Here is a 23,496-nt window from a genome sequence, read left to right on the forward strand (position 1 = left end):
CCAAAGCAGGAGACCCGGTTCAATTCCTGGGTCAATTCCTGGAAGATCCCCATCCCCTGGAGAAGGGGTAGTCTACCCACTCCAGTACCGCTGGGCTTCCCTGATGGTCCAGACGGTGGAGGAGGGCAACCTTCTCCAGTGTTCCTGCCTGGAGGATCACCATGGACAGAGGAACCTGGCGCACTACAGCCCATAGGGTCCCGAAGAGTTGGCTGCGGCTAAGCAGCAGCAGCAGCACCTGCATGTGAGAGCCTGACCACAGGCTAGCTTTCAAAAACCCTCTGTGGGTGTTACAGGTGAGCTATGCCTCAAACTTTGGACTTGTATTCTGTAGCTTTAGCTGTTTTTTTACTAGGATGGTAACTCTGGTTGGCCTGAGCCCATCCTACATAACCCATGATAAAAATATGTACCTGAGAGTGATGGGCCATTAGAGAGCAACGGAATTTTGCAGGTAAATTCCCCCACTGCAGCTCTCAGTGTGCTCCATGCCTCCTCCCCATGGCGTGGCTTCCACACTGTGCGGTAACGTTCACCTTGCCCCGAGGTCCCCTGCTCCCCTTCCCCGCCCCCCTGCTGTCCCTCACCCAGCTGGAGCTCCACATCCAGCCTGGCCCCAGTCCTGTCCGACTGCCAACCCTCAGCCCCGAGTGTGCTCTGGCTTAGATTTTCTTCCAGGTCTGAGCTGTCTTTGGAAAATTTCAAATTCTTGAGATGTGGCTGGCAATGAAATGAGGGCTACGCCAGGTAGGATGCCTCCCACCCATCCTGCCAGATCTCCTCTCCTCTTCCCACCTGCCCTGGCCCCTGGAGGCAGACCTCTGGGTCTACATGGACGAGCCCCTTGGTTCCCTGATCCGGCCACAGCCAGCACTAGCAGATCAGGGAAGAAGAGGTCAGGGCACTAGTCCCAGGCCCCTCCTTGCCTGGTCACCACCGGCTGTGTCCTTTGACTGCAAGTCACAGCTCCTGTTTGGGGGCCCTCTGCTTGCCTGCTTTTGTCTCTAGGCTTCAGGAACGGATCCCCTGCCTCTGTCATTGAGACCGATGGGAGTGACAGCCTTGCATCTTAGCCATGGTTGCTGCACAGCCCCTGTGGAGTCCCCACATCCTGTCCACCCCTCTGTAAACAGTCCCTCAGTAGCTTCTCAAATAATGACTCCACCTGAGTGTGCCCCTGTTTCCTGCAGGACCCTGACCCACCCTGAGCACCCACACTCAGTCTGCAGGGACAAGAGGGTGAAGTCACTAGTCAGTGGCTTTTAAACGTCACCAGGGAAGTGGTGATGCAGCCGTGAACAGTGGGGAGTTCGCGGCCAGGGTCAGCCAGGCTTCGAAGATGCTGGCTGTCACTTTGTCTCATCTGATTCATATTTTCTGGCTCGAGGAGAAAACTGGGAGGAGGGGCTGTTAAAGGGATCAGAAAACCTCACAGAGATCATGATCATGATCGCAGGCTCTGAGTGAGCCTCACTGACGCTGCTTTGTCAGAGGGCGAGGATCAGAAAGTCAAGGTTGCTTCATGGATTCTAGTCCCAGGTGGTATGAGGGCAGGAGAAGGGGGTGGCAGAGGATGAGATGGTTGGATGGCGTCACCAACTCCATGGACGTGAGTCTGAGCAAGCTCCCAGAGATGGTGAAGGACAGGGAAGCCTGTTGTGCTGCAAAGAGGAGTCGCCAAGAGCCGGACACAACTTAGCGACTGAACAAAAACAAGTCCCAGGCTGTATCCTTTAAGTGGCTAAAGAGCAGAGCCAATGTTCTTACTGACTTTCTTCTGTTTAGCACGGTAAATAATGTAAGTTATAAGCATAAACATTTTCCTCCAAAGGGCTGATTAAGGCTGTTTATTTCAAGTGAGAAAAATAACGGGAAACAGAAACACTTCTCGTTTTTTTGGAACTGCTTCTTGGAGGGGTACAGAGGACTTCTTTCCGCCATTTAGCACCCAGACCCAGGGCTTCACAAAACAGCAAAATTACAAATAAAAGTTTAAAAGGAGGGCAGGAGGAAGAAAGGAAGAGATGTAAGAAGTTTGGCACCAAAAAAGGGTTGCTCACTTAATAGGTTGTCAAAACAGTAAAACAACCCTCCCCCATGGCTGTTCATGTTTCATTTTAAAAGGGACACATCATTGCAAAACTCCTGTCCCCACAATAATCAGAATTAAAGGTGGTCCTTTCCCTGCCTTCATCACTCATCTATCTCGGGTCCACTTGGGGATTAGCTGAAGGCCAGGGCCCCAGCCCACGCACCTGTGCTGTGCACAGCCTGGAATCCTCTCCTCTGCACCGAGGCGTCTGAATAAAACCGGAGAAACAGGCTGCTGCCCGAGGCCACCACGGGGTCCGGCTTCTTGCTGCCGCAGAAACGGCCGAGGACGGGGGCCTGGCTGTCAGGCCCGTCGTACAGTTCCAGGTGGTCGTAGGCACATTCCTGGTGCTGCTCAATCTCGAATTCATTAAACGTCTGGGGGTGAAAGAGCAGCGAGTGAGGCCAGGTCCTTTCAGCTGGGGTGGGTGCAGGCCCCCTCTCTGGGGACACAAGGACATGCGTCTGCCCAGCCAGCTGTGCGGGGGGCGTGGCGCCCATCGCGATGATGGCCACGCTTGTGGTAAGGGCCACCACCTGGCCTCTTTTGGTCTCCAGAGCAACCCTGTGAGCTGCTGCCACCATGACCCCTGGGCGGATAAGACAGCCGGGGTCAGAGACTGTCGGCGCGTGTTGGTGTCTGTGCTTCTGTCGGGTCTCACGGCATCTCCCTCGCTTAACATGAGACCAAGGTGCTTCCTCTGAGCCAGGCACTGTTCTCAGTGTTTTGTGAGCAGTAGTCCTCACGCCCTTGTGAGGTGTCTGCCGTGATAACCACCACTTTACAGATGAGGAAACTGAGGCACAGAGCTGTCGCATAACTTGCCCAGGGGTCACCCACTGGCAGAGTTGGGCCAGGACCAGGAGGTCAGGAGCCCCTGCCCTCAATTTCTGCACTGCACCGTGCAGCCCCCTGAGCGCAGATGACGTGAACGGTGCTTTATGAAGTGCACGCTGCTCCACGTGCTCATGACTAGAGAGGCTGGCCTGAGTTGAGTGTTTTCTTTCCATGCAGACCCCTGCATTTTGTTACTTAATTCTGATGATGCTGTCAGGGAAGGGCTATGATTATCCCCAGTGTGCAGAGGGGAAAATGAGGCTTAGGGAAGTTAAGGGATCTGTCCACGCTCACACAGCTAGAGGATGGGGCTGAACTTGATTCCCAGGCAGCCTGACTCCAGACCACACTCGAACCATCACTAGCCTGTACTGCCTCTCTTCTTCTTGTCCCCCCCAGTCTGTCCCCCAAAGCAGGCCAGGGCAACCTTATAACTTCAGGCTGTACGCCGGGCTCTGCAGTTCCACACGTAGGACTTCTCAGGCTCTGGGCAGAGGATTGGCTGATGGCCTGCCCATGGCTATCAGGGGCATGGGACAAGGTGAGAGGGGACACTTTAAATGAAGACCTGGACCAAATGACAGAGAGGGAGAGAGAACCTTACCAGGAGGGGTTGGGAAGGGGTCTCAGTTCACATGAAGGGAGCTGGGGCAACAGGTCAGGGACGAAGGTAGAGAGGGAGAAATAGAGGGCCACTGGCTTTTGTAAGGATGTTAAACACACTTGAAATGGGAAAGATTCTTCACACTTACAGACAGGGAGGTGGGGCCAGAGAGTGGGCATAGGGATGTGGGCAGGAGAAGGAAAGGGAGGCCGGTGGTAACAGGGCAGGCAGGGCAATGGGACGTGGATGGCGGGCCACTGAGCTCCCCAAAGTTCATGGGATGCCCTGTGGCTGTCCCCATGCAGTCAGACACTAGCTTCCTGGTAAGCATTCAGCTCACACTCTGTGGCAGCAAAACGTGATAGAGCGTGATTAATACCCACGATCCACTTCCCAAGGAAATATTTAAGAACTAGCACGTATGTATGAGCCTCAGATAAACTGGAGGTCTGGGCTCACTCTGGCCACTGTGGTCGGTTGTTTTAGTTCTTCAGCACTGCAGAGAACAGGAAAAGACTTTGCGGGCAATTACTGAAATCTTGTGACCCTTCCACCGAAGCACCAAGAGGGCATATTGCGCGTTCCCAACCCCAGGGGCCGCCATTCCCCCGCCGCTTCAGAGATTCCTGTTGCCATGACGAACATCCTCCAGCAGATGGCAGCCTTTCTCCAATGCCCTCGCTTTAATTCGCCCTCGCCCAGATTCAAGGCTTCTGACTGACCCAGGAGAGCAAATGAAAGTGCTTGCTACAGAGACAGCCACGCATAGGAGGTGCCCACATGAGCACCCTTGGTCAGGGAGCCTGCCTTTACCCCCGGTGCCCCAGGCCTGGCACAGGGAGACACCAGGACCTGCCGCCCAACTTGGGAGCACATTCACCCACCTGTCCTCCTCACTGCTCTTGCCAATAAACACCCACGTAAGTAACCACGTGATTGTCTATCATCACCTTCTCCTATGTTATCTCTCCTTCTCCCTGGAGATATGGTCCATAATTCAAGGGGACACTCATATATATTAATCCAAGCGGTCCATAATTCAAGGGGACATCCACATATGTTTCAAGGGGACATCCATATATATTAGAAGAGTTTAGCATAATTCAAGGGGACATCCATGTATATTCTGAAGAGTTTAGCAATCTCCAGAGTTAGAATGACCCGTTTAAAAACTGTTTGTCTGCCGGAATACAGTTTCTCCAGAAAGCAAGAAGGTTTGTCTTACACTCCAGGATCTGGGAGTCCCTGGTGGCTGAGAAGCAAGACTTGTAGGAAAAACTCATTTCTCTTTTGCAATAACCGAGCATAGTATACAGACTACCACAATCATATGCACGGATAGGACTAGCGTATTAGTCGCTCAGCTGTGTCTGATGCTTGCCAACCCCATGGACTGTAGCCTACCAGGCTGCTCTATTCATGGAATTCTCGAGGCGAGAATACTGGAGTGGGTTGCCATTCTCTTCTCCAAGGGATCTTCCCAACCCAAGGATCAAACCCGGTCTCCTGCATTGCAGGCAGACTCTTTACCATCTGAGCCACCAGGGAAGCTCAAAGAAAGGCTTGGAAGATATATATGTTTAATGCAAGAGAGAATTAGCATACATAACTTAATCTCCTATTGTTAATTAGCTAACAACAGTGAGGTGCTAAGTGCTTAGTTGCTCAGCCATGTCCAACTCTTAGTTAATGGGAAAAATATAAGTTGTAGAGGAATATGAATAATAGACTACTTTTGAGAAATGTGAGCAAGAAAAGGATATATTTTTTTTTTCCTGTGCATACAAACACAGAAATTTCTGGAAGAATTCACCAAAAAATGTTCAGAAAAGTAATTTCTAGAGTGAGCATGGGGGTCTGGGAATTTGGTTTTCACTTTCCAACCCTCTGACTGACTATATTTTTTTTATATCTTGAGAATGTATCATTTGGTAAAATGTTATAACTGCAAACAATGGAATCACAAGCAACACTTCAAGTCTGTGTAAAGGGTGCCAGTTCAGAGTGACACCACCATGAACAGGTGCTGTTTACACAGTGTTGCTCACCCACCACCCTGTGCTGATGGCTTCAGGTACATCCTCTTTTTGAATCTGCACAAAGGCTACTTGAGGTAGGTTTTACTAGCAGCCCCATTTTCCGGAACACAAGACTGAGTCCTGGAAATGTTGATTAACGTCACCAGGTTTCGGAGCTGGGAAGAGGCAGAGCAGAGACCCAGACCCATGTCAGTCTGATACTGAAATCTGTGTTGTTCATAGACTTTGAAAATAACTCACGAGTTTCACCCTGTGACCCGCGGTTGAAGAGATGTTCCAGGTGCACTCCCTCCGGCTCGGGTATTTGTCAGGCCAGTTGGGGCTCACCAGGGACCCCTCTGCGCTGCTGATCTTGTGTACACAGCCGGCTGGGGACAGGCAGAGAGAGACAGAGTGAGAGAGAGGGGTAGCTCACTGGTGGGCAGCAGAAGAGGTGTTCTGGAAGAGTCCCCTCCCTGAGCTCTTGTCACATGGTCATTGAACGTGGGGGCAGAGGCTGGCCTGAATCAAGGGTTCCCCGGCTCAGAAATCTGCTGATGGGTTTTTCTTTGCTGCCTTCCTGGAGTCAGGTCATCTTTCCAACTATTGCTATTTGCTTTGCAGTTGTCCTTGGAAATATGGTACAGTTGGTTAAGACCACAGGCCCTGGGGTCAGATGGGCCTCATCTCAAGTCCTGGTTCCACTGCATACACGCTGGGGGACTTTGGGAGCTTCTGTAAGCCTTGGTGTCCTTGTTTGTAAAAGGAGTGCCAATCTTTGGAGAGGGGTGAGTGCATGGATTAAATGAGATAATGCATGTGAAAGGCGCAGCGAGTGCTAACAAAGGTCTCCATCACCATGCCTTCTTTTAGTTTCCAAAGTAGTTTCAATTGGAGGCTACAGATGTTGCCCTGGTTACCGTGCTATTTGCAAAGAGTGGTGCCACGACTTGCTCAGTAAGTGGCGTTTTGGCCAATAGCTAGAGTGTGTCTCCCTCTGAGTTGAGCGCTGCGGTAAGCACTTCGATTGCATCCTCTCATTTAATCCTGTCCACCTTCTAATTGAAAGGATAAGCTGAGAGAAGGCAAGCAACCTGTTGGTCAGGGGTGGAGCCAGGACTGCCTTTGCTATTGCTGATTAGGAAGGAGAGGACCCCGAGGAGGTACCGCTGCTGCTCCTAGGCTGCAGGTTGTGGGGAGGTGTGTTTCTGGGGGTGGTGCTTCAGGCTGAGGCGGCTGGAGGGGGGGCAGTTGAGGGCAGGTCAGAGTTGGGGGCAGCTGTGTGGAGCTTCCACCTCCTCGCTGCCTCTGCTCTGGCATGAAGAGAACAGGTGCCAAGAGGGCAACAGTTCAGACATGGGGTGTCTGCTCCTGGACACCCACCCCCCAATGGGGACCCATCCCGTTCACCAGATGGAACCTTAGCTGACTTTATAATCTTCCTGGCCTCCCCTGCACCACAGGAGCTAGACGAAGGTTGTTGTTGTTGTTGTTTAGTTTTTTTAAGTTTCAGAATGACAGTTCCTTCCAAGTTCTTCCAGCCCACCTTTCAACCCAACCTGTGACTGGCTGTGTCCAGGTCAGAACGCTGGCCTTGAGGGTGGGCTTCGGAAGATGTCTGAGCTCATTCTTTAATTCTTTATTTAGCTCATTTTCCACGGAGGCCCTGGCCAGCCCGAATCCCCTAAGTCTGAAGGGCTTGTCCCAGATGGGGCGTGAAGTCTTCACCTCTTCCCTTCCCTTCTGTGTGTGCAGGGCTTTGTGGTGGGGCCAAGGCCAGCAGGCTTGTGTGTTTATCTAGATGCTCAAACACCCTTTGCAGGGTGGAGTAGGAACACAGGGAAGGCCTTTCACAGAGCGGCTGGACATCGAAAGTCATCTGGCTCTGAAGGACTCTCAGGAGCAAATGGAGTAGGGAACAAAGTCTTCCCCATTCTATTTTACTAGACTCATACATGGTAGATAAGATTACAACAGAGATAGCTGATATCTATTGACATTTCAAGTGCTTGCTATGTGTCAGCCTATATGAAATACTTGCTAAGCATTCTCTCATTTAACCCTCACAAAAACTTTAAGAAGGAGGTATGTTTAGTCTTTTTTAAACAGAAGAGGAAACTGAGGCTCAGAGAGGTTAAGTCATTCGCCCAAGGTCATATAGCTAGTAAGTGGCGGAGCCAAGATTTAAACTTTGGGGGTCTGATTCTGGAACCTGGGGTTTAACTTCTTTGCAATAATAAGTGTAGAAGAGCACTTGAGGGCCCCTACAAGCCCCCTGAAGGAGTGACTACCCTGGGGAAAATCACTCATGAGCAGGAGGCTGGGAGAAGGGAAGGCAGGCAGAAGCTGAGCCTCATTTCCGGGCTTGGCCAACCGGGGAAGAAGCGCCCCTGGCTTTTGAGCATGGGTATACTCGGGCAGCCAAGGTGACCCCCTACCCTTGACCCTGGCCACGGTCCAGCCTCACCCTCTTTGCAGTCCTGCCCGTTCTCATGGAGCCGGTAGCCGTTCCTGCATCTGCACAGGTAGCTCCCAAAGGTGTTGACACACTCGTGCTGGCAGCCGCCGTTGTCCTTGGCACACTCGTCCTTGTCTGTGGAGATCAACGGACTATCCTAAGGGGAACCACCAACATGGGAGGGCTCCTCACAGCCCAGGACCCCACTCAAAAGGAGCCTCTGCCAGGGAGCCTCGCTGATCATCGCCAATGCTGATTCTTCCTCTCTGAGGTGGGGTGGGGGGGGGGCAGCATTCCTTGGGCATGACCTGGCCTGTGTGTTCTGAATTCCCCATGCTCCTAAAGCGCTTTATGTACACATGCGTCTCCACCCCTGCTCCCCACCAAACCAAGGAGCTCCCTATAGGAGAGGCTAATATTAGTAATAATATCAACAATAAAAAAGCAGCTACCATGAATTGTTTACTAGGTGGTGGACACTAATCACTCTATACTGTACTCTCTGGGCTTCTGAGGTGGTGCTAGTGGTAAAGAATCTGCATCCAGTGCAGGAGACATGAGATGTGGGTTCGATCCCTGGGTAGGAAAGATCCCCGGAGAAGGGCATGGCAACCCACTCCAGTATTCTTGCCTGGAGAACCCCTTGGACAGAGGAGCCTGGTGGACTACAGTCCATAGGATTGCAAACAGCTGGACACAACTAAAGCAACTTAGCACATACTCTCTATATTACCTAACTTAATTATCAGACAACCTTAGGAGGGAGGTGCCTGTGTCCCCATTTTACAGGTAGGGAAACTGAGGTTGAGACCGCTAACATGCCCACGGTTACTCAGTGAGCAAGCAGCCGGTATGATCTGGAGGCCTGGGCTCTTACTCCACGACTCCATGCCTCCTCTTGCCTGCAGCGCAGATAAGCATGTGAGCCGTGAACCAGACAGCCCAGTGCCAGCCCTGCTCCTCTGCTTCCAGCTATTGTGACCTTGGGGAGTCCTTGACCTCTGTGCCTCAGTTACCTCACCTGTAAAATGGAGTCAGTCATGATGTCCTTACGTCATAGGGTTGTTGAGAGGAGAAAATGAATTAGTATAAGAAACAAACACTTGGAACAGTGTCCAGCCCCCATGTCACTGTTAGTTTCTATTTGTTATCATGGATGGACTCAAGCGTTAGCCACTGTCGTCACTGCGTTTCCTGTGCCTCAAGCCAGCAGTGTGCAGCCCTTGCCTAAGTCAGCTTCCTCCCCTACTAACCGAGGGTCAGCCTCCACTCCCAGCACCCCCCACCCCGACACGGATAACCTCGGGGCTCAGGTGTCTCCCTTCACCCTGTACCCTCTGCCTATTGCCCGTAATGGGTCACCAAACACTCAGTTTTAAACTCTGATTCCATGAGGACAGCTAAGAATCCTTCAAGGATCCTTAACAAATAAAGAACTGAAGATCACCCAGCACTTCACTACTGGAACCAGGGGCCACAAAGAGACAAGCCAGGCTCTTCTTCAAGTCCTTTGGGGGAGTCCAGCCTTTCCCACACCTCAATTTCAGACCGCTGGTCCCCAGAGCTGTGAGACAACATTTCTGTTGTTTTAAGCCACCCAGTGTGTGGTCATTTGTTTCGGCAGTCCTATAATAACATAGCTACCACTATATAAAACCCAGACCGAGGCAGAGACACTGTGAGGGCCGGGCCGCGGACAGAGACGGGTAGGTGGCTGCCCTGAGGCTGGGAGCCTGCAAAACCCTGTCTCCCTCAGTCTGTGGTCTTGTCCCCAAACCCGCACACCTGAGAAGAAATGCGCCCTGAAGCCGCGTTTGGAGACCGTGTTGTCGGACTTGAACTCCACGCGCATGTTGTTGCTCTGCGAGGTAATGACCTCGGGCGTCTCAGAGCCGCAGAACTTGCCGTGCAGTCTGGCATCAGGGGACAGGCCGCTGCGCACCTCCACGAAGTCATACTTACACACCTGCAAGGGAGCACCGTGGGGAGCCGTCAGGCACTCCCACTTCCCTCCCCCAGATCCCGGCACCCTGCAGGACCCCCTTCCTAAGAGCTGCACCCTCCAGGTGAGCAGATGGGTTTGACTGGGTCTGGCAGGAGGGTCCTCTCGACTCTCACTGGGATCCCTCCAGCCCAAGGTGCAGACAGGGGGCACGTTGGACCTGCTGTCCAGCAGTGGGCTCTGCCTGGGCCTTGGCTGGCTGATACAGTCATCCCATGACCACTGCCCATGGGAGGGAATGGGCTGTTTATGCCACCCTGGTCCCCAGATTTATCTCACCCCCTCCATTCTTTCCATCTGGACACTAAGCCCCAGATTCTAACCCCAGGGGACGTACCTGTCCTGACCACCTCCCACTCCCAAGACCCGCCTCCTCCTCTCTTGTCCTGCTTCTCCTTGGATCCGCCAAGGGTGTGCAGTTGAAATCACCTTGACAAACACCCCAGATTCCACCCAGCTACAACCCCGTGACCATTGGAGGCCACCTCCATGCCTACTGATCCCCTCCCCAGTTCCCAGCCCTGGGTCACATCCCAATAGCATCCCAGTCAATCAGAGCCTGGACACATACATCATTGCCTTCCAGTTCAAACACTTCAAACTGAAGGGAGATCCGGTACTGAGCGGGGGCCACCACTTGCCAGACACAGTTTTTGTTCGTAGGGTACTCCTTCGGCCACCCGGGACTGGTGATGGTTCCATTCAGCTTGGTAATGAAACCGCCACAGGCCACTGCACGGGAGGAAAAGAAGCAAGATTCATTTGGTTTTAGTTCCAAGTGACTGCGATTTCCCCCAAGCAGCAATAAGCCCTGCTGTTCTTTAATAACATCAACAACAACAAAAAATAGACAATCTGAACTGATTAATTCACGTCCTTTCTTCTGGTCTGTTTCAACTGAGGCTTTGGAGGGATGGAGTTGAGGACAAGTCTTCACTGCTTTTTTAAAAAGAAGACGAGGTGTTTGTGCTTACCTCTCACTCATGGGCATAGCTGGGGACTTCATGTGACTTAGGCCAAGAAATGTTTGCACCAAGCTATGTGATGTCCCTGGCTTCCATGAACAGGCAGAGTCACGCAGGTGGGCAGGGAAACACCGCCAGCCAGGTTGGCATGAAATGAATGAAATGCCCTACTTATTGTGTCACACCGAAGTGCTCACATTGATTCTTTGTTTCCATTTTCCATCTTTATAATCATGTGAATTTCACATGGTCACAGAAGAAAATGAAATTCCATGATTCCATTTGCTCAGTTGCTGGGGTGGAGCCCGGTAAAGTCATCTCATGTTTGTGGCCTTATTGAGTTGTTTTTCCCTCTAGGAAGGAGGTGAATCATCCCCCACAAGTGTTTCTTCACAGCCGACCAGCTGCCCCATCTCCATCTGTTCCCCTTCTCCTAAGACTTGTCCCCCATCCCCTCTGACTCCAGCTCAGTAGGCCCAATACTAACCTTCACAGGCCTTCTTGTCAGCAGCCAGCTCATAGCCAGGCTCACACATGCACTTGTAGCTGCCCAGAGTGTTCAGGCAGCGCTGCTCACACCCGCCGTGATCTGGCCAGGAACACTCATCCACCTCTGTTGGGGAGGAAGGTGACCCTGGTTAAGTCATCAAACAGCTGTCGGGGCTGTTCCCCATTGTGGTCCACATCCCAGGATTCCCTCTAAGAACAAGAACAACTCCTGGTGCCCGCCTTCCAAGGAGCCCCCTTCCACAGAAACTGGCAGCAGCCAGAGCAGCGAGTCTTGAGAGCACACGCGAGTACCCTGCTGGCAGGAAACAGGACTCCTCTGAGAGATGATCGGGCCTGGATAACTTGGGTAACTGTGCTCTTGGAAGAGTTTAATCAGCAGCGTTCGTTTGTGACCTTAAAAAATCTCAAAGCTTCCATACCAAAGATGATCGACTTCAATGCCATAAAACTGGGGCTCCCTCCATAAACGTGAAACGTCTCAGGACATTAAGCAAAGGGTAAGGACCAAGAGCAAGGCAGGGCAGTGGTAAAGAATCCACCTGCCAATGCAAGAGACACGAGTTCAAACCTTGGGTTGGGAAGATCCCCTGGAGAAGGAAATGGCAAACCACTCCGGTATTCTTGCCTGGAGAATTCCATGGACAGAGGACTACAGTTCATGGGGTCACAAATAGTTAGACACAACTGACCATACACGAATGTGGGCGTGAGCATGCACACATACACACATACATACACACACACACGCAAAGAGACACACTCCTAGATTAAGATATAATTATTCTCTAGGGAGAGAGCTGGAAGCTATGAGTTAAATTTTTATTACTAATTTGAAGATGTGTCCTGGGTGATCGTTAAGTTTACAGAAAACACTGGCTCTTAGGTGAGCCGATGCTCCCAGGAGAAACTGCAGGAAGAGGCCGCAGTGAGACTGAGTTAGCAGGGGAGTTAGATGGGGTTCAGCACTGTCAAGGGTCCATCGATGTGTCTGGGGCGATTAAAGAGCAGCAAACAGGATGCTGTGCAGAGAGAGAACACAACTCATTGGAGAATCACCCCACACTGTCAGCCCTGCACCTCTGAGGAAAGAAAAAACTCAGGCACTGGATGTCTCCAAAAAGAGTGTCAGACATAAAAGGAAAAAGCCATTATTTTCTGTAATCAATGTGTGGTACATTTATCCCTAAAGAGCATGCAGATTAAAAAAAAAAAAAAAAAGGCATGCAGATTGCGGCCTAACAGAGCTGCAGTCTAGTGAAAGGATGATGAGACACGGAGAGATCTTCAAACAACAAGAGCTCATTCTAGGAGAGAAAGGGTTGGGGGTGGGTAGAAGTGTTGGTTTCCTAATACCAGGGAAGGTAAGAACAGAGCAAGGACGGAGTTCACAAAATCTCACAAGACCTCACATCTTACATAAAATAAAAGGAATGAGGACATTTTCAAGTTGATAAAAACTTGAAAAGATTCCGAGTCCTGCCACCTCAGCACGGATCCACTTCATAAGATTACTGGTCAAGAGCTTTTCAGACCCTGCTGGAAAACACCCAGAGATAGAACTCTCACTGTTTTTAAAAGTATTTCTTGTTCTTTGAAATTTGAATTGTTAGAAACTCTGACTCCTGGCAACTTCTAACACGGTGGTCCTGCAGAAAATGCAAAACTTTCCACCGTCAATTCTCCTTTTTTCCATTCAAAACTTCCAGCTCAAATAAACTCACTTCCATCCAATCTCCCTGATCCACGATGCACAAAACACTCATCAACCTGGTGGCTCATCACTGGGTAAAGGACAGTTTGTAAACCCGCTATCATTGCCTATAGTGGGAGGCAGATTTAGGTGGTGGCTCTAAGAGTGATGGGTTCAACAAAAGCTCAGATAAGTTAGTAGGGAGGACTGGGTTTAGGGAACACCCTGTAGGCAAGGGGTTGAAGTTGTCCTTGTGAAGTGAGAGTGGCTCAGTTGTGTTTGACTCTTTGCAACCCCACGGACTATACAGTCCACAGAATTCTCCAGGAGAGAACACTGGAGTGGGTAGCCTTTCCCTTCTCCAGGGGATCTTCCCAACCCAGGGATCAAACCCAGGTCTCCCGCATTGCAGGCGGATTCTTTACCAGCTGAGCCACGAGGGAAACCCAAGAATACTGGAGCGGGCAGCCTACCCCTCCTCCAGGATGGGCTGGAGGATCCTACCCCTCCTCTCGTGGATCCTCCCGACCCAGGAATCCAACGAGGGTCTCCTGCATGGCAGGCAGATTGTTTACTAACTGAGCTATCAGGGAAGCCCCATAGCCACAAACAAATATAAGTACTAAGTATGCTAAAGTAGTAACAATCCTACAATTATTTACTACTTTATAATAGGCAAAGCACTTTCCTAGACATTTGCTAAAAAGTATAAAATGAGGAGAAGCATTGATAATGAGAAATAGAAAAAGTCCAGTCTTTAGTATGAGCCAAACAGACCCGGGTTGGATTCACCAGGTGAATCATCCTTCAATAAACTGGGTGATTTGACCTCTCTGAGCCTTCCTCCAGCTTTAACATGAGGATAATATCTGCTTTCAGGGTTGCGGTAATTGAAAATGAGGCCTGTAAATCACCCAGCATATAGACTCCAGGTACACAGTAGTTATTGCTCTAGACAAGAGCAGGATTGCTTTCGCAATCTCAGTGGGTGGAGACACAATGATGGGAGTAGTGAAAAGGATAAGGTCACCAGACATCCCTGAGTCAGGGCCGAGTGGAGCAGTGTGGGCCTGGGGAAGGGAGGGAGATAGGAACAGAAAGAAGAAAAAGGCAGCAAGGATGGGCCAGTGAAGGAAGACTAGATGGGCAAGAAGGCAGCAGAGCAGAGTCAAGAAACTGGCTGGAGGGCATAGGAGGAGGGAAAAAAGGAACTCTGGAAAGAGCCCATCAACCTAGAACAAGTTGAAGGGCCCAGATGGGTGGCCAGGGTTGGGGGAGACCTATGCCAGAATATGCTGTGGCCATGGACACAAATGTCACAGGCAAGAAAGGAGGACCACTGATAAGTCCCCTGGCATCCTTAGCCATGCGGAGGGCAAGAGGCTGGTGGGCTGGGTTTGTCCTTAAGCGGAGGGAGTATAGTTCCCCTGAAGACTAGAAGGGTGACGGGACGTTTGGCCATTTCTGCCCCTCCTCCAACTCGGGTGGGTGGCATGGAGGTGTACGAGGGCCCTGCCCTTGAAGGGGTGGGCCTGGGTGTACTCGGCATCACCTCCCACTGTACTGAAGTAGCACCTACTTGAAGTCAACAGGCTCGTGCTTGCTCTAGGCTATGGTGGTCAAGACTAGGTACCCCAGGAAAATTTGGGGGATTAGGGAAGGGTGGTGGGAGAAGAGGCTGAAATAGGGACCAGCTTCGCAGAGTGGGATTCTGACTCTTTTTTGCCTTCTCCAAGTGGTACCAGTAGACAGAAGGTTAGATAATGAGATGACTCAGGCAGGATCCCAAAGCTATTTCAGAGTTAAGGAAAGGGAAGGCAGGGCACATCCCTAAGCTTCTAAGGCACCTTGAAGAAAGCCAGTCACCCCCCACCACATCAAACACTCTGTGGTGGGCCCACAACACTGGGCCTGGGGATGTGGGGATCAAGGTGGGAGATCCTCCTACCTTTGATGTGGGGAACGTATCCCCAAACTGACCCTGCCAACCTACAAATGCACTCACTATCTCCCCAAGTAAGCAGGGACGTGAGGTGCTCTGCCTGCTGCCCAGCCAGCAGGCTTGAGCGGGAAAGCCATTTGGCACCAGAGGAGGGATGCAGAGGCCAACTGGCACTCTGGACAGAGCCATGTGCCAGCTGGGCCCTGGGCAGAGATTCCTGCCAACTGGCACCAAGGCCAGAGCTTCAGTGGCTGGTCCAACTCCTCCGCATGGCCTTTGTAGTTGCTCTTCTAATTTCTTTTACTGGAGAATTCCTGACACACACACTGGCCCCTGTGTGCTCACAGGACATCGTACTGATGGCCTTGTAGGAAGAAGGCTGGCAAAGGAGCTGGCTGTGTCCAGACCTCTACTAACCTGTGCTAGACCCCACATACCTGCAGAGCCCTTGAAACACAGCTAGTCTGAGTTCAGACCTGCTGTAAGGGTAAGACACACTGGATGTCCACTTAGTGTGGGGAATAAAGCCATAAAATCTCTCCCAATATTTGTATATTGGATCCTACCCGGTGGTCCAGTCCAGTGGTTAGGAATTGGCTGCCAATGCAGTGGACAAGGGTTTGATCCCTGGTCTGGGATGACTCTACATGCCACGGGGCAACTAAGCCTGTGTAACCACCACTGCTGAGCCCGTGCACCCAGAGCCTGTGCTCCGAAACCGGAGGAGCCACTGCAACGAGGAGCTTGTCCAGCGCAACTAGAGAGCAGCTCTCACTCATCAGAGCCTGTGCTCAGCAACAAAGACCCAGTGCAGCCAGAAACAAATGAGTAAAACCATTAAACAAATTTAAACAATACTGTGTGTATTGATCACATATTAACACGACAGTAGTTTTGACACGTTGGGTTAAATAAAACACGGTATTAAAACTAATTTTGCCTCTTTCCTTCCTCTTCTTCTATCTGTTTTGTACGGTAGCTGCCAGAAAGTTTAAAGTTACGCGCACGGCTTGCGTTTGTGACTCGCCTCCTATTTCTGTTGGACAGCACTGTGTTCTCTGGCTTCATTCATCCTCGTGGGAACCCTGCAAGGTAGGCAGAGCAGGGAGCAAGGAGCCCAATCCACAGATGAGAATCTGAGCCTTATTCATTCATCCTTTGCCCCATAAGTGTTTACTGAACTCACTGTCTGGCACTGGGAATACGGTGGAGGACAAAGCAGGCAGGATTGAGTCTCAGAAAGGAAAACTGACCTGCCTGAGAGCAGGGAGCTGGTAAAGGGGTGTGGGCAGGGCTAGACTCCACACTGCAGAGGCCGAAGCCAGGGCCCTCTTCCCTATACTCTCATGTGTAGAGAAGGCAGAAAGGTGATGAACGTCAGAATCAAATGAAAAATTCAAATCCCTTCACTGTACTTTCCCGTGGCTTTCAGGTCTCTGTAGAGGAAAGACAGTGAGCTGGGAAATCCTACATGTCTGGGGTCTAGTTCTAGCTCAGCCTCCTGAGAGCTTCCGTTCCTTCTGTTTTAAAATGGGGGTAATAACACCAAGCAAGGATTTTTCCTGAAGACAAAGGGAGGTAACTAATGCAGTTTCTGGCACTCAATAAATGTCTTTTCTTCCTCCTTTAATAGATAGGTCCCAAAGAGGCTTCCACCAGACCTGGCTCCTCTTTAAAGACTCAGGGTCAAGGTCAATGCTATATAGTTCTCCTTTTCTAAACGTGGTTCTGTGCAGCCCTTCTTGACATAAAGACGAGCTCAAAAAAGATGTCTTAACTGTGCACTAAGTTAGTATACATGGGCCTCAACACCTTAACGGGCATCTAAAGGGTGTCTGCCAACTGAAGTGTCTTTGAAGTACCTCGTCTGGGTACTCACTCACCCCACCCCGACACTGAGTGAGACCCTCCTCCGATGTCCACACTTCACACAACATCACTGCCCATTGGCTTACAGGTCCCCTTGGTCAGCTTGAGCTCTTGAAAACAATGACCATGTTCTCCTCTGTCCCACAGCCCCTGACACACAGTTTGATGACTGCTGAATAAACGTTAAGTGTGGAGTGGGGAGAAGATGGCATTTTCTAACAAGCAAAACAGAGTCAGTTATCACGGCTGGTCAGAGCAGGTCAAGGCTCTCGACTCAGTCCTTTATAAACCAGTTTAGCATCACAGAGAGAAACTCCCCCCACCCCACTGCAACGCCTGTTATCTCCACTAGGGCTGCCACAAAAAAAGCAGAAGGTTCAGTTGAAGTTGAATTTCAGATAACACTCATTTCTTAGTACAGTATGCAATATTTGGGACACATACTAAAAAGTTCATTCTTATCGGAAGTTTGAACTTAACTGGGCAAACTATTTATGTTCAATTTGGAAACCCTTCAATTTTAGCTGGTCCTCTCAAAAATTATAATGCTGATCATGAGTAGAACCAGGAATGAGATGTGGGTGGGTTACCAGTTATCTTACTGCAAAGAAGTCCACAACACCTAAGACCTGGGGGTGGAAATCCGGGAAGAAGAAGGACAGGAGAATTAGGACAGAGAGAATTAGAATAAAACCTCATGATTATGAGTGACAGGTTAACTAAAATGAGGTTTCCCAAAGTCATTTATATCACAGTCCTGGAACCTAGAATCTGTCACCTTATCCTTACATGGCAAAAAGGACTTTGCAGATGTGATTCGATTCAGGTTCTTGAAATGGGAGATTACGCTGGATCAGCCTGGTGGGCCCACAGTACTACAAGGGTCCTTCCAACTGAGAGCAGCAGGAGGAGAATCAGGGTCAGAAAAGGAAGCATAATGATGGAGACCGAGGTCTGTGATGCAGCCTGAGAAGGTCTCCGCCACCCTTGCTGGCTTGAAGACCAAAAACACCACCCGTCAAGCAGTGCAGGCGCCTCCTCCCAAAAGCTGGAAAAGGCAAGGAAGTATGACCTGGAGAGCTGGAAGGCGATCACATTTGTGGTGATTTGTTACAGCATCGATAAAAAGCTGATACATGGTGACAGCAAGCAGAAACTGTCACAGCATTTTTTCCAGAGAAGAAAACAACTACTTCAGAGATCCCTTCCTTAGCCAAGAAATTAACAGGACTAGACAGGATACCATGTCTACTCACGTAATGCCATCTCATTTCTTCCTGACAACAACTCGGAGATAAACTAGCAGTGTCATTTCTACAGGTGGAGAGACTGGGACTCACAGAAGATTTGTAACTTGCTGAAGACCACCCAGCCACTGTGGCTGCTAAGTCAGATGGGTGTGTCCCCAGGCTGGGACACAGGCACGTGCAGTCTGGGCTCGGGTGGGGCGGGGGCTGTGACTTTCCTGGGATCTCTACTAAGACCCCCACATTCTTCTTTCCACTATGATCACTAACCTAACTGCATTTGCGATACACGTGCTGTGGCTTGTTTTCCTGTGTTTTTTGCTTTGTTTTTGCTTGGCAAAGTATTAGACTTTGTCTTCAGTTACTCAGAATGCTATGCTTTTGCTCTGTTTCGGTTTGCTGTCGTCAGACGCCTCAAAGCAGGAAAAAATAACATTCCCACACACTCGTGTGGCACTTCTCAGCTTAAGTGTCTCCACAGCCAGTTCACTGGGGCTTCACAGCTGGTCGGGGAAAATGGGCAGACTTCCTTCTCCTTGCTTTATGGAGAGGAACACTGGGGCTTCAGCAAGGACAAAGGGATGCTGGCTCAGGTCACACAGCTGGAAATGGGCTCTTCTGACACCATCTGCTCACCTAAAACCTGAGAGAATGGGATATAAAGGGGGCAGATGGGGAGATGGAGTAAGGAAGGGGCCAGGATTTCTGGGTCAGCATAGCCAGGAGCCCGAGAAAGGAGGGAAGAGGGAAGGAGTTACTGATCAGTCACTCCAGTTACAGACTGGATATATCTGTTCAGTGGCTGCTGTTGTGCTGGTGGGCGCCCAACCCAAATGCATTGCAGAATAGCCTATATTCCTTCTTAGCAAGTGGTCTGAGGAATTCCAGGGTGCTGAGAGTGGAGAAGGCAGACCTGTCCATTCAAAAGAGTCTTTGGAAGCTGTTCTACTGGGACCAGGAATGATGGTCTTCCCATACCACTCTGGGTCTGATTTTATCAAGAGCTTGCAGAGCAGTCAGTCCCTAATGCAGCCCAGATATATTCATTTCCTGAGCACCAAACCTTCTCAGTCTCCCCCACAAGCCCTGCCCACTTGAGCATAGACTTGCAGGCTGGGAGCTGATGCTTCAGGAGCTAAAGACCTGGGCTGCCTCTCTACCCCAAATCAGGGAATGCAAGGCAGTGTTCTGGAGAGAGTTGGTTTAGGAGTCAGACTGTGACTGGATTCTTGGTCTGCCGCTTAACTATCTGAGCAACCCTGAGCCTGCCTTTTTTAACCTTGATCGAGGGCATTAAATGACATAGTGTAAATCAAGTACCTTGCACAGTTCCTGACACAATAGGTGCTCAATCAACGATAGTGACTACACAAGCAAAAATTGTTATCAATGCTCAGTTTCACTAAGGTTCCTGAAGCTAACCTTGTAAACTAATAAACCTAATTTCCAAGCACAGCAGCAAAACTTTCTGCCACAAAGACAGAAGCCAAGGCTAAGCCTGTTCCTGAGTCACTGGAGAACTCTCTCTATTGGGGAATCTCTGCGCAGCTCTTTGAATAAACGGCTCGCTGCCTCCCCACTGCAGGGAGCCTTGTTTGGTGCTAAGGTTTGTGGGTTTAGTGATTCTTAGGCCGGGGGGCAATACCTCTTCCTGTGTCTAAAATGGAAACAACTGCTAATTCATACCCTTGAAAAAATTGGCTGCAAAGCCAGCTTTATTGATAGAGCCGTCGGACACGAACTTCATCCACATTCTGTTGGAGCTGGACTTCACATCGTCTGGCTTCTCGTAGCCACAGAAGTGGCCGATCAGGGCGCTGTCTTCCGTGAAGCCATCACGGATTTCCAGGTAGTCGTATGCACAGCTGTCATGCCTTTCGATCTAAATGGAGAAACAGAGGCAACGTGGAAGATAGCAGCTCGGCCTCAAGGTTTTCAATCTAAGAAAAGAAACTAAATATCACTCTCAAAAACCTAACCAGGAGGCCAAAGGGCCCAAGTGTGTCCTGGAACTTTTCCAAGCTGTCTCCTACTTGCGTAAGGCAAGGATGAATCAAGCTGCAAAAACATTAAGTCGTGATAAACTGGGAAGAAAGAGTCAGTAAAATGCCCTGGGACCCCATTCTAGACTTTTGCTTCAGTGATTCCCCCACCCTCCCCAGCAGCCTTCAGAAAGGAGGCAGATGCAGGTTCAAAACCTGCAGAGGATTTGATACCAGATGTCCTGGCAAAATGCGCCTTGGCCTTGAAATGGCCTCTTGGGCTCCTGTTTTCAACCCCAAACTGGCAACTCGTCTTTATAGAGCAGTGGCTAAGACCAGCAGTACTCACCTCAAAAGCTTGGAAGGTAAGCCCCACGTGATACCCCTCCGAAACGGTAATCCTCCAAACACATTCCTTGGACGGTCTGTAGTCATCCGGGTAGTTAGGAGACTGAATCTGACCGGCGTCTTTGTTAATGTCTCCCCCACAGGTTGCTTTAGAAAAAAGAGCCAGGAGGAAGGGGGACCCCGTCAGAGCTTACTAAGCAAGTACACCGCTAGGTGGCTCCACGTGCCAACGTTTTCATTTCCAGTGGCCTGAAGCCTCTGGAAAGCCAGAGTTCCCTGCGTTTGCAACTCTGAATTTTTCTCCTATAAAGAAAATAACCATGGAGAGCAGTGGCTCTCTGCCTTTGCTGGGCATCACAATCACCTGGGAGATTTTTTCAAGCTCTGGGAACAGGAGTCACACCTCCAGAAGTTCCGAAGGAGGGCCACCGGTAGAGACTGATGTGTACATACGCACACCCATACTATTTCCTTTATAAAAACAAAACTTGGGACTTCCTTGGTGGTCCAGTGGCTAAGACTCTGAGCTCCTAATGCAAGGGGCTCAGGTTTGATACCCTAGTCGGAGAAGTAGATCCCACACGCCACAACTAAAAATGTCCCACATGCTGTAACTAAGACCCGGTGCATCCAAATAAGTAAATATCAAAAAACAAAAACTCGGGCCTCTCCAAAATTACAATCTAAGTCCCCAAGGGACTTTTCCTCTCGGGGAGGGAGGGCACAGGGTTATGTAGCCAGAGAGACCCAATACGTAGAATAGACAGAAGCAGAATTGCCCTGGTGGCAGCTGCCTAGAGCCCAGACCTCTTGGTTTCCTCAGTCACCATGGTGGCCTCACAGGCCCTTCCAAGAAATTAGTTGGAAATTCCTGGACGTTGTCCAAAGTCCTTGTTTCACAAATGAAACTCAGAGAGGCTGGATTCCTTGCCCAGGCTCACACAGCTACTCAGAGGTGGCTTGCATTTCCACAGGGTTCTCTAAGCCCCCAACACCGTCCCCGCTGGACTCTAATGGGGGTTGAGCAGGGTAGTGACAGGTAGACTGCCTGTGCTGAAGGGAGCCCAGCTGGCCTCTCTGCTTCCAGACATGGGGGAAGGGGACGGCGGCTACCCCACCCTCATGGCGCTGGCAGCTGCTGCCCGGGCCAGGGTGGGAAGGGGCACATGCTGAATGGGAAGAACAGAGGTACGTCAGGAGCCATACCGGCGGCCTCTCCCCTCCTGAACAAACCTTCATATACTGCGAAGAAGCCCTTGCCCAGGATGTTGCTGCTGCTTCGGAATTCCACCCAGAGCCGGCTGTCCGTGGAGACGAGGGCCTCTGGGACTTTGTCACCACAAAACCTCCCTGGGAAAGGGAAAAGAACTATCAGGCTGCTGGCAGACGGCAAGGAGGGGCTCAGCACAAGCAGAGAGAGAGAGGGCGGTGCTGCTTCAGATGAGGTTCAAGGCGAGCCGTCCTCACCGGGGACTCATCCCGTAGCACTGAAGGATGAAAAGCTGGAATGGAAACAGTGACCGCTGGTGTGCCTCTTTCTGGAGAGTCTCAGACGCCAATCAACCGAATACCCAGAATGTGGTCCCTCCCCGGCCAGGGGGTCATGATGAGTGCTGAGGGGTAGGAGAACATCTTAACAAGGCCAGGGGTGGGGTGGTGGTCTGAGCGAGTGATGAGGGTCCCCCATGGTATTTCTACTACATACATAGCCTTCTGTTTGAGGGACATGCCTTATACCTTCCTTGCCCCAGGAAGGGTTGCCAGAGGACACAAGATGACGTGATCAGATCTTGGCTTTTGAATTCCACAAGTCTGGTCACAACACCAAAAATTTAGGAATGTACACCGTGAATAAGAGCACATTCCCTTCCCCTTGTTGTCTTAGAAAGATTCCTGGGATGGAGAAGCAAGGGGCTAGGGGGCAGAGAATTGGAGAGGGCACCATGGGACCTCTGAAAGGACTTGGTGCCCCAGGTGGACGAGGATGATAGATGTCCCAGGGAGGCTTAAGGAGTTGGGAGAAGCAGAGAGCTGTGCCCCCAGGAGCAGTTCCTGGCAGAGGCTTGAGGGGCAGCAAGACCCTGGATCCCCCATGTCCCCACCTGGGCTCAGAACAGGAGTGTCTATATGGTTTCTTAAGACATTAGGGCAGGAGACAGGCGGGCAGAGTTCTTCAGGAAAAGCAGGACAGGATGGCAGCAACAGGACTCCTGGGAAGGGGATAGAAGGAACTTTCCCATGGCCCAGAGGGCCTGGACAGTCACTGAACGTCTCCCATAGAATGTCTTCTAGGGAGATTTGGACTCGGCACTGATCTACATGGGACTGGGGAAGTTGAGACAGGATAAGGCACAATAGCCACTTAGATGCCAGAGGACTGGAGACCAGAGGGGGAGGAGGCCGAACCAGGAATGCCAGTTGGGATGGCAATGCAGATGCCCCTGGGACACCAAGCTCTGGCACAATGTGTGCCCCCTACTGGCTCTCTGGGGGGGGGCACACAAATTGACCTCAATTAAGTTCCCACTATCTGATGCAAAGGGGCTCATAATTGCTATTGAACTTGCATTATTGAAAATACAAATAAATGTGTATTTCTTAAGCTTATGAATGCAGTCTATGAAATCTGGACCTTTTACAGAGGAAAAGGGGGAAGGTCAGGCCTTCCCAGAGCACGGTCATCCCGTCACTTCCAACGCCACATAAGGGTAGCAGCACAGCAAGAACAGAGTTGGGGCTGGGGTGGGAGGTGGGCTGAGCCACACTGATCAGCTCACAGCACAGACTAGCCAAGGTCTATTTGGATGGAAAGTCCATGGTTCTGCCAAGTGCTAACAGTCTGAGTCACTCAAAAATCCACTGAACATTGTGGGGGAGTGGGGAATGACTGAATGGGTATGGGTCTTCTTTGAGGGCTGATGAAGATGTTCTA

At 50.7% G+C, this 23,496-nt stretch overlaps 1 protein-coding gene across 1 annotated transcript in view; it reads right to left on the minus strand.

The window, feature by feature from the left end:
• Positions 1-23,496, minus strand: part of TLL2 (tolloid like 2) — a 141,013-nt gene that overhangs the window by 3,227 nt on the left and 114,290 nt on the right. Inside the window, exons 11-19 of the mRNA XM_052660936.1 lie at positions 21,798-21,914; positions 20,566-20,711; positions 19,921-20,116; positions 11,464-11,589; positions 10,583-10,743; positions 9,795-9,975; positions 8,019-8,144; positions 5,813-5,940; positions 2,256-2,469 (exon numbers count right to left, since the gene is read on the minus strand). Coding sequence (XP_052516896.1) covers positions 2,256-2,469; positions 5,813-5,940; positions 8,019-8,144; positions 9,795-9,975; positions 10,583-10,743; positions 11,464-11,589; positions 19,921-20,116; positions 20,566-20,711; positions 21,798-21,914 — 1,395 coding nt within the window. The remainder of the gene's footprint in view (positions 1-2,255; positions 2,470-5,812; positions 5,941-8,018; positions 8,145-9,794; positions 9,976-10,582; positions 10,744-11,463; positions 11,590-19,920; positions 20,117-20,565; positions 20,712-21,797; positions 21,915-23,496) is intronic.

Source organism: Budorcas taxicolor, chromosome 23 (genome assembly GCF_023091745.1).
Source record: "Budorcas taxicolor isolate Tak-1 chromosome 23, Takin1.1, whole genome shotgun sequence".
NCBI classification, from domain to species: Eukaryota; Metazoa; Chordata; class Mammalia; order Artiodactyla; family Bovidae; genus Budorcas; species Budorcas taxicolor.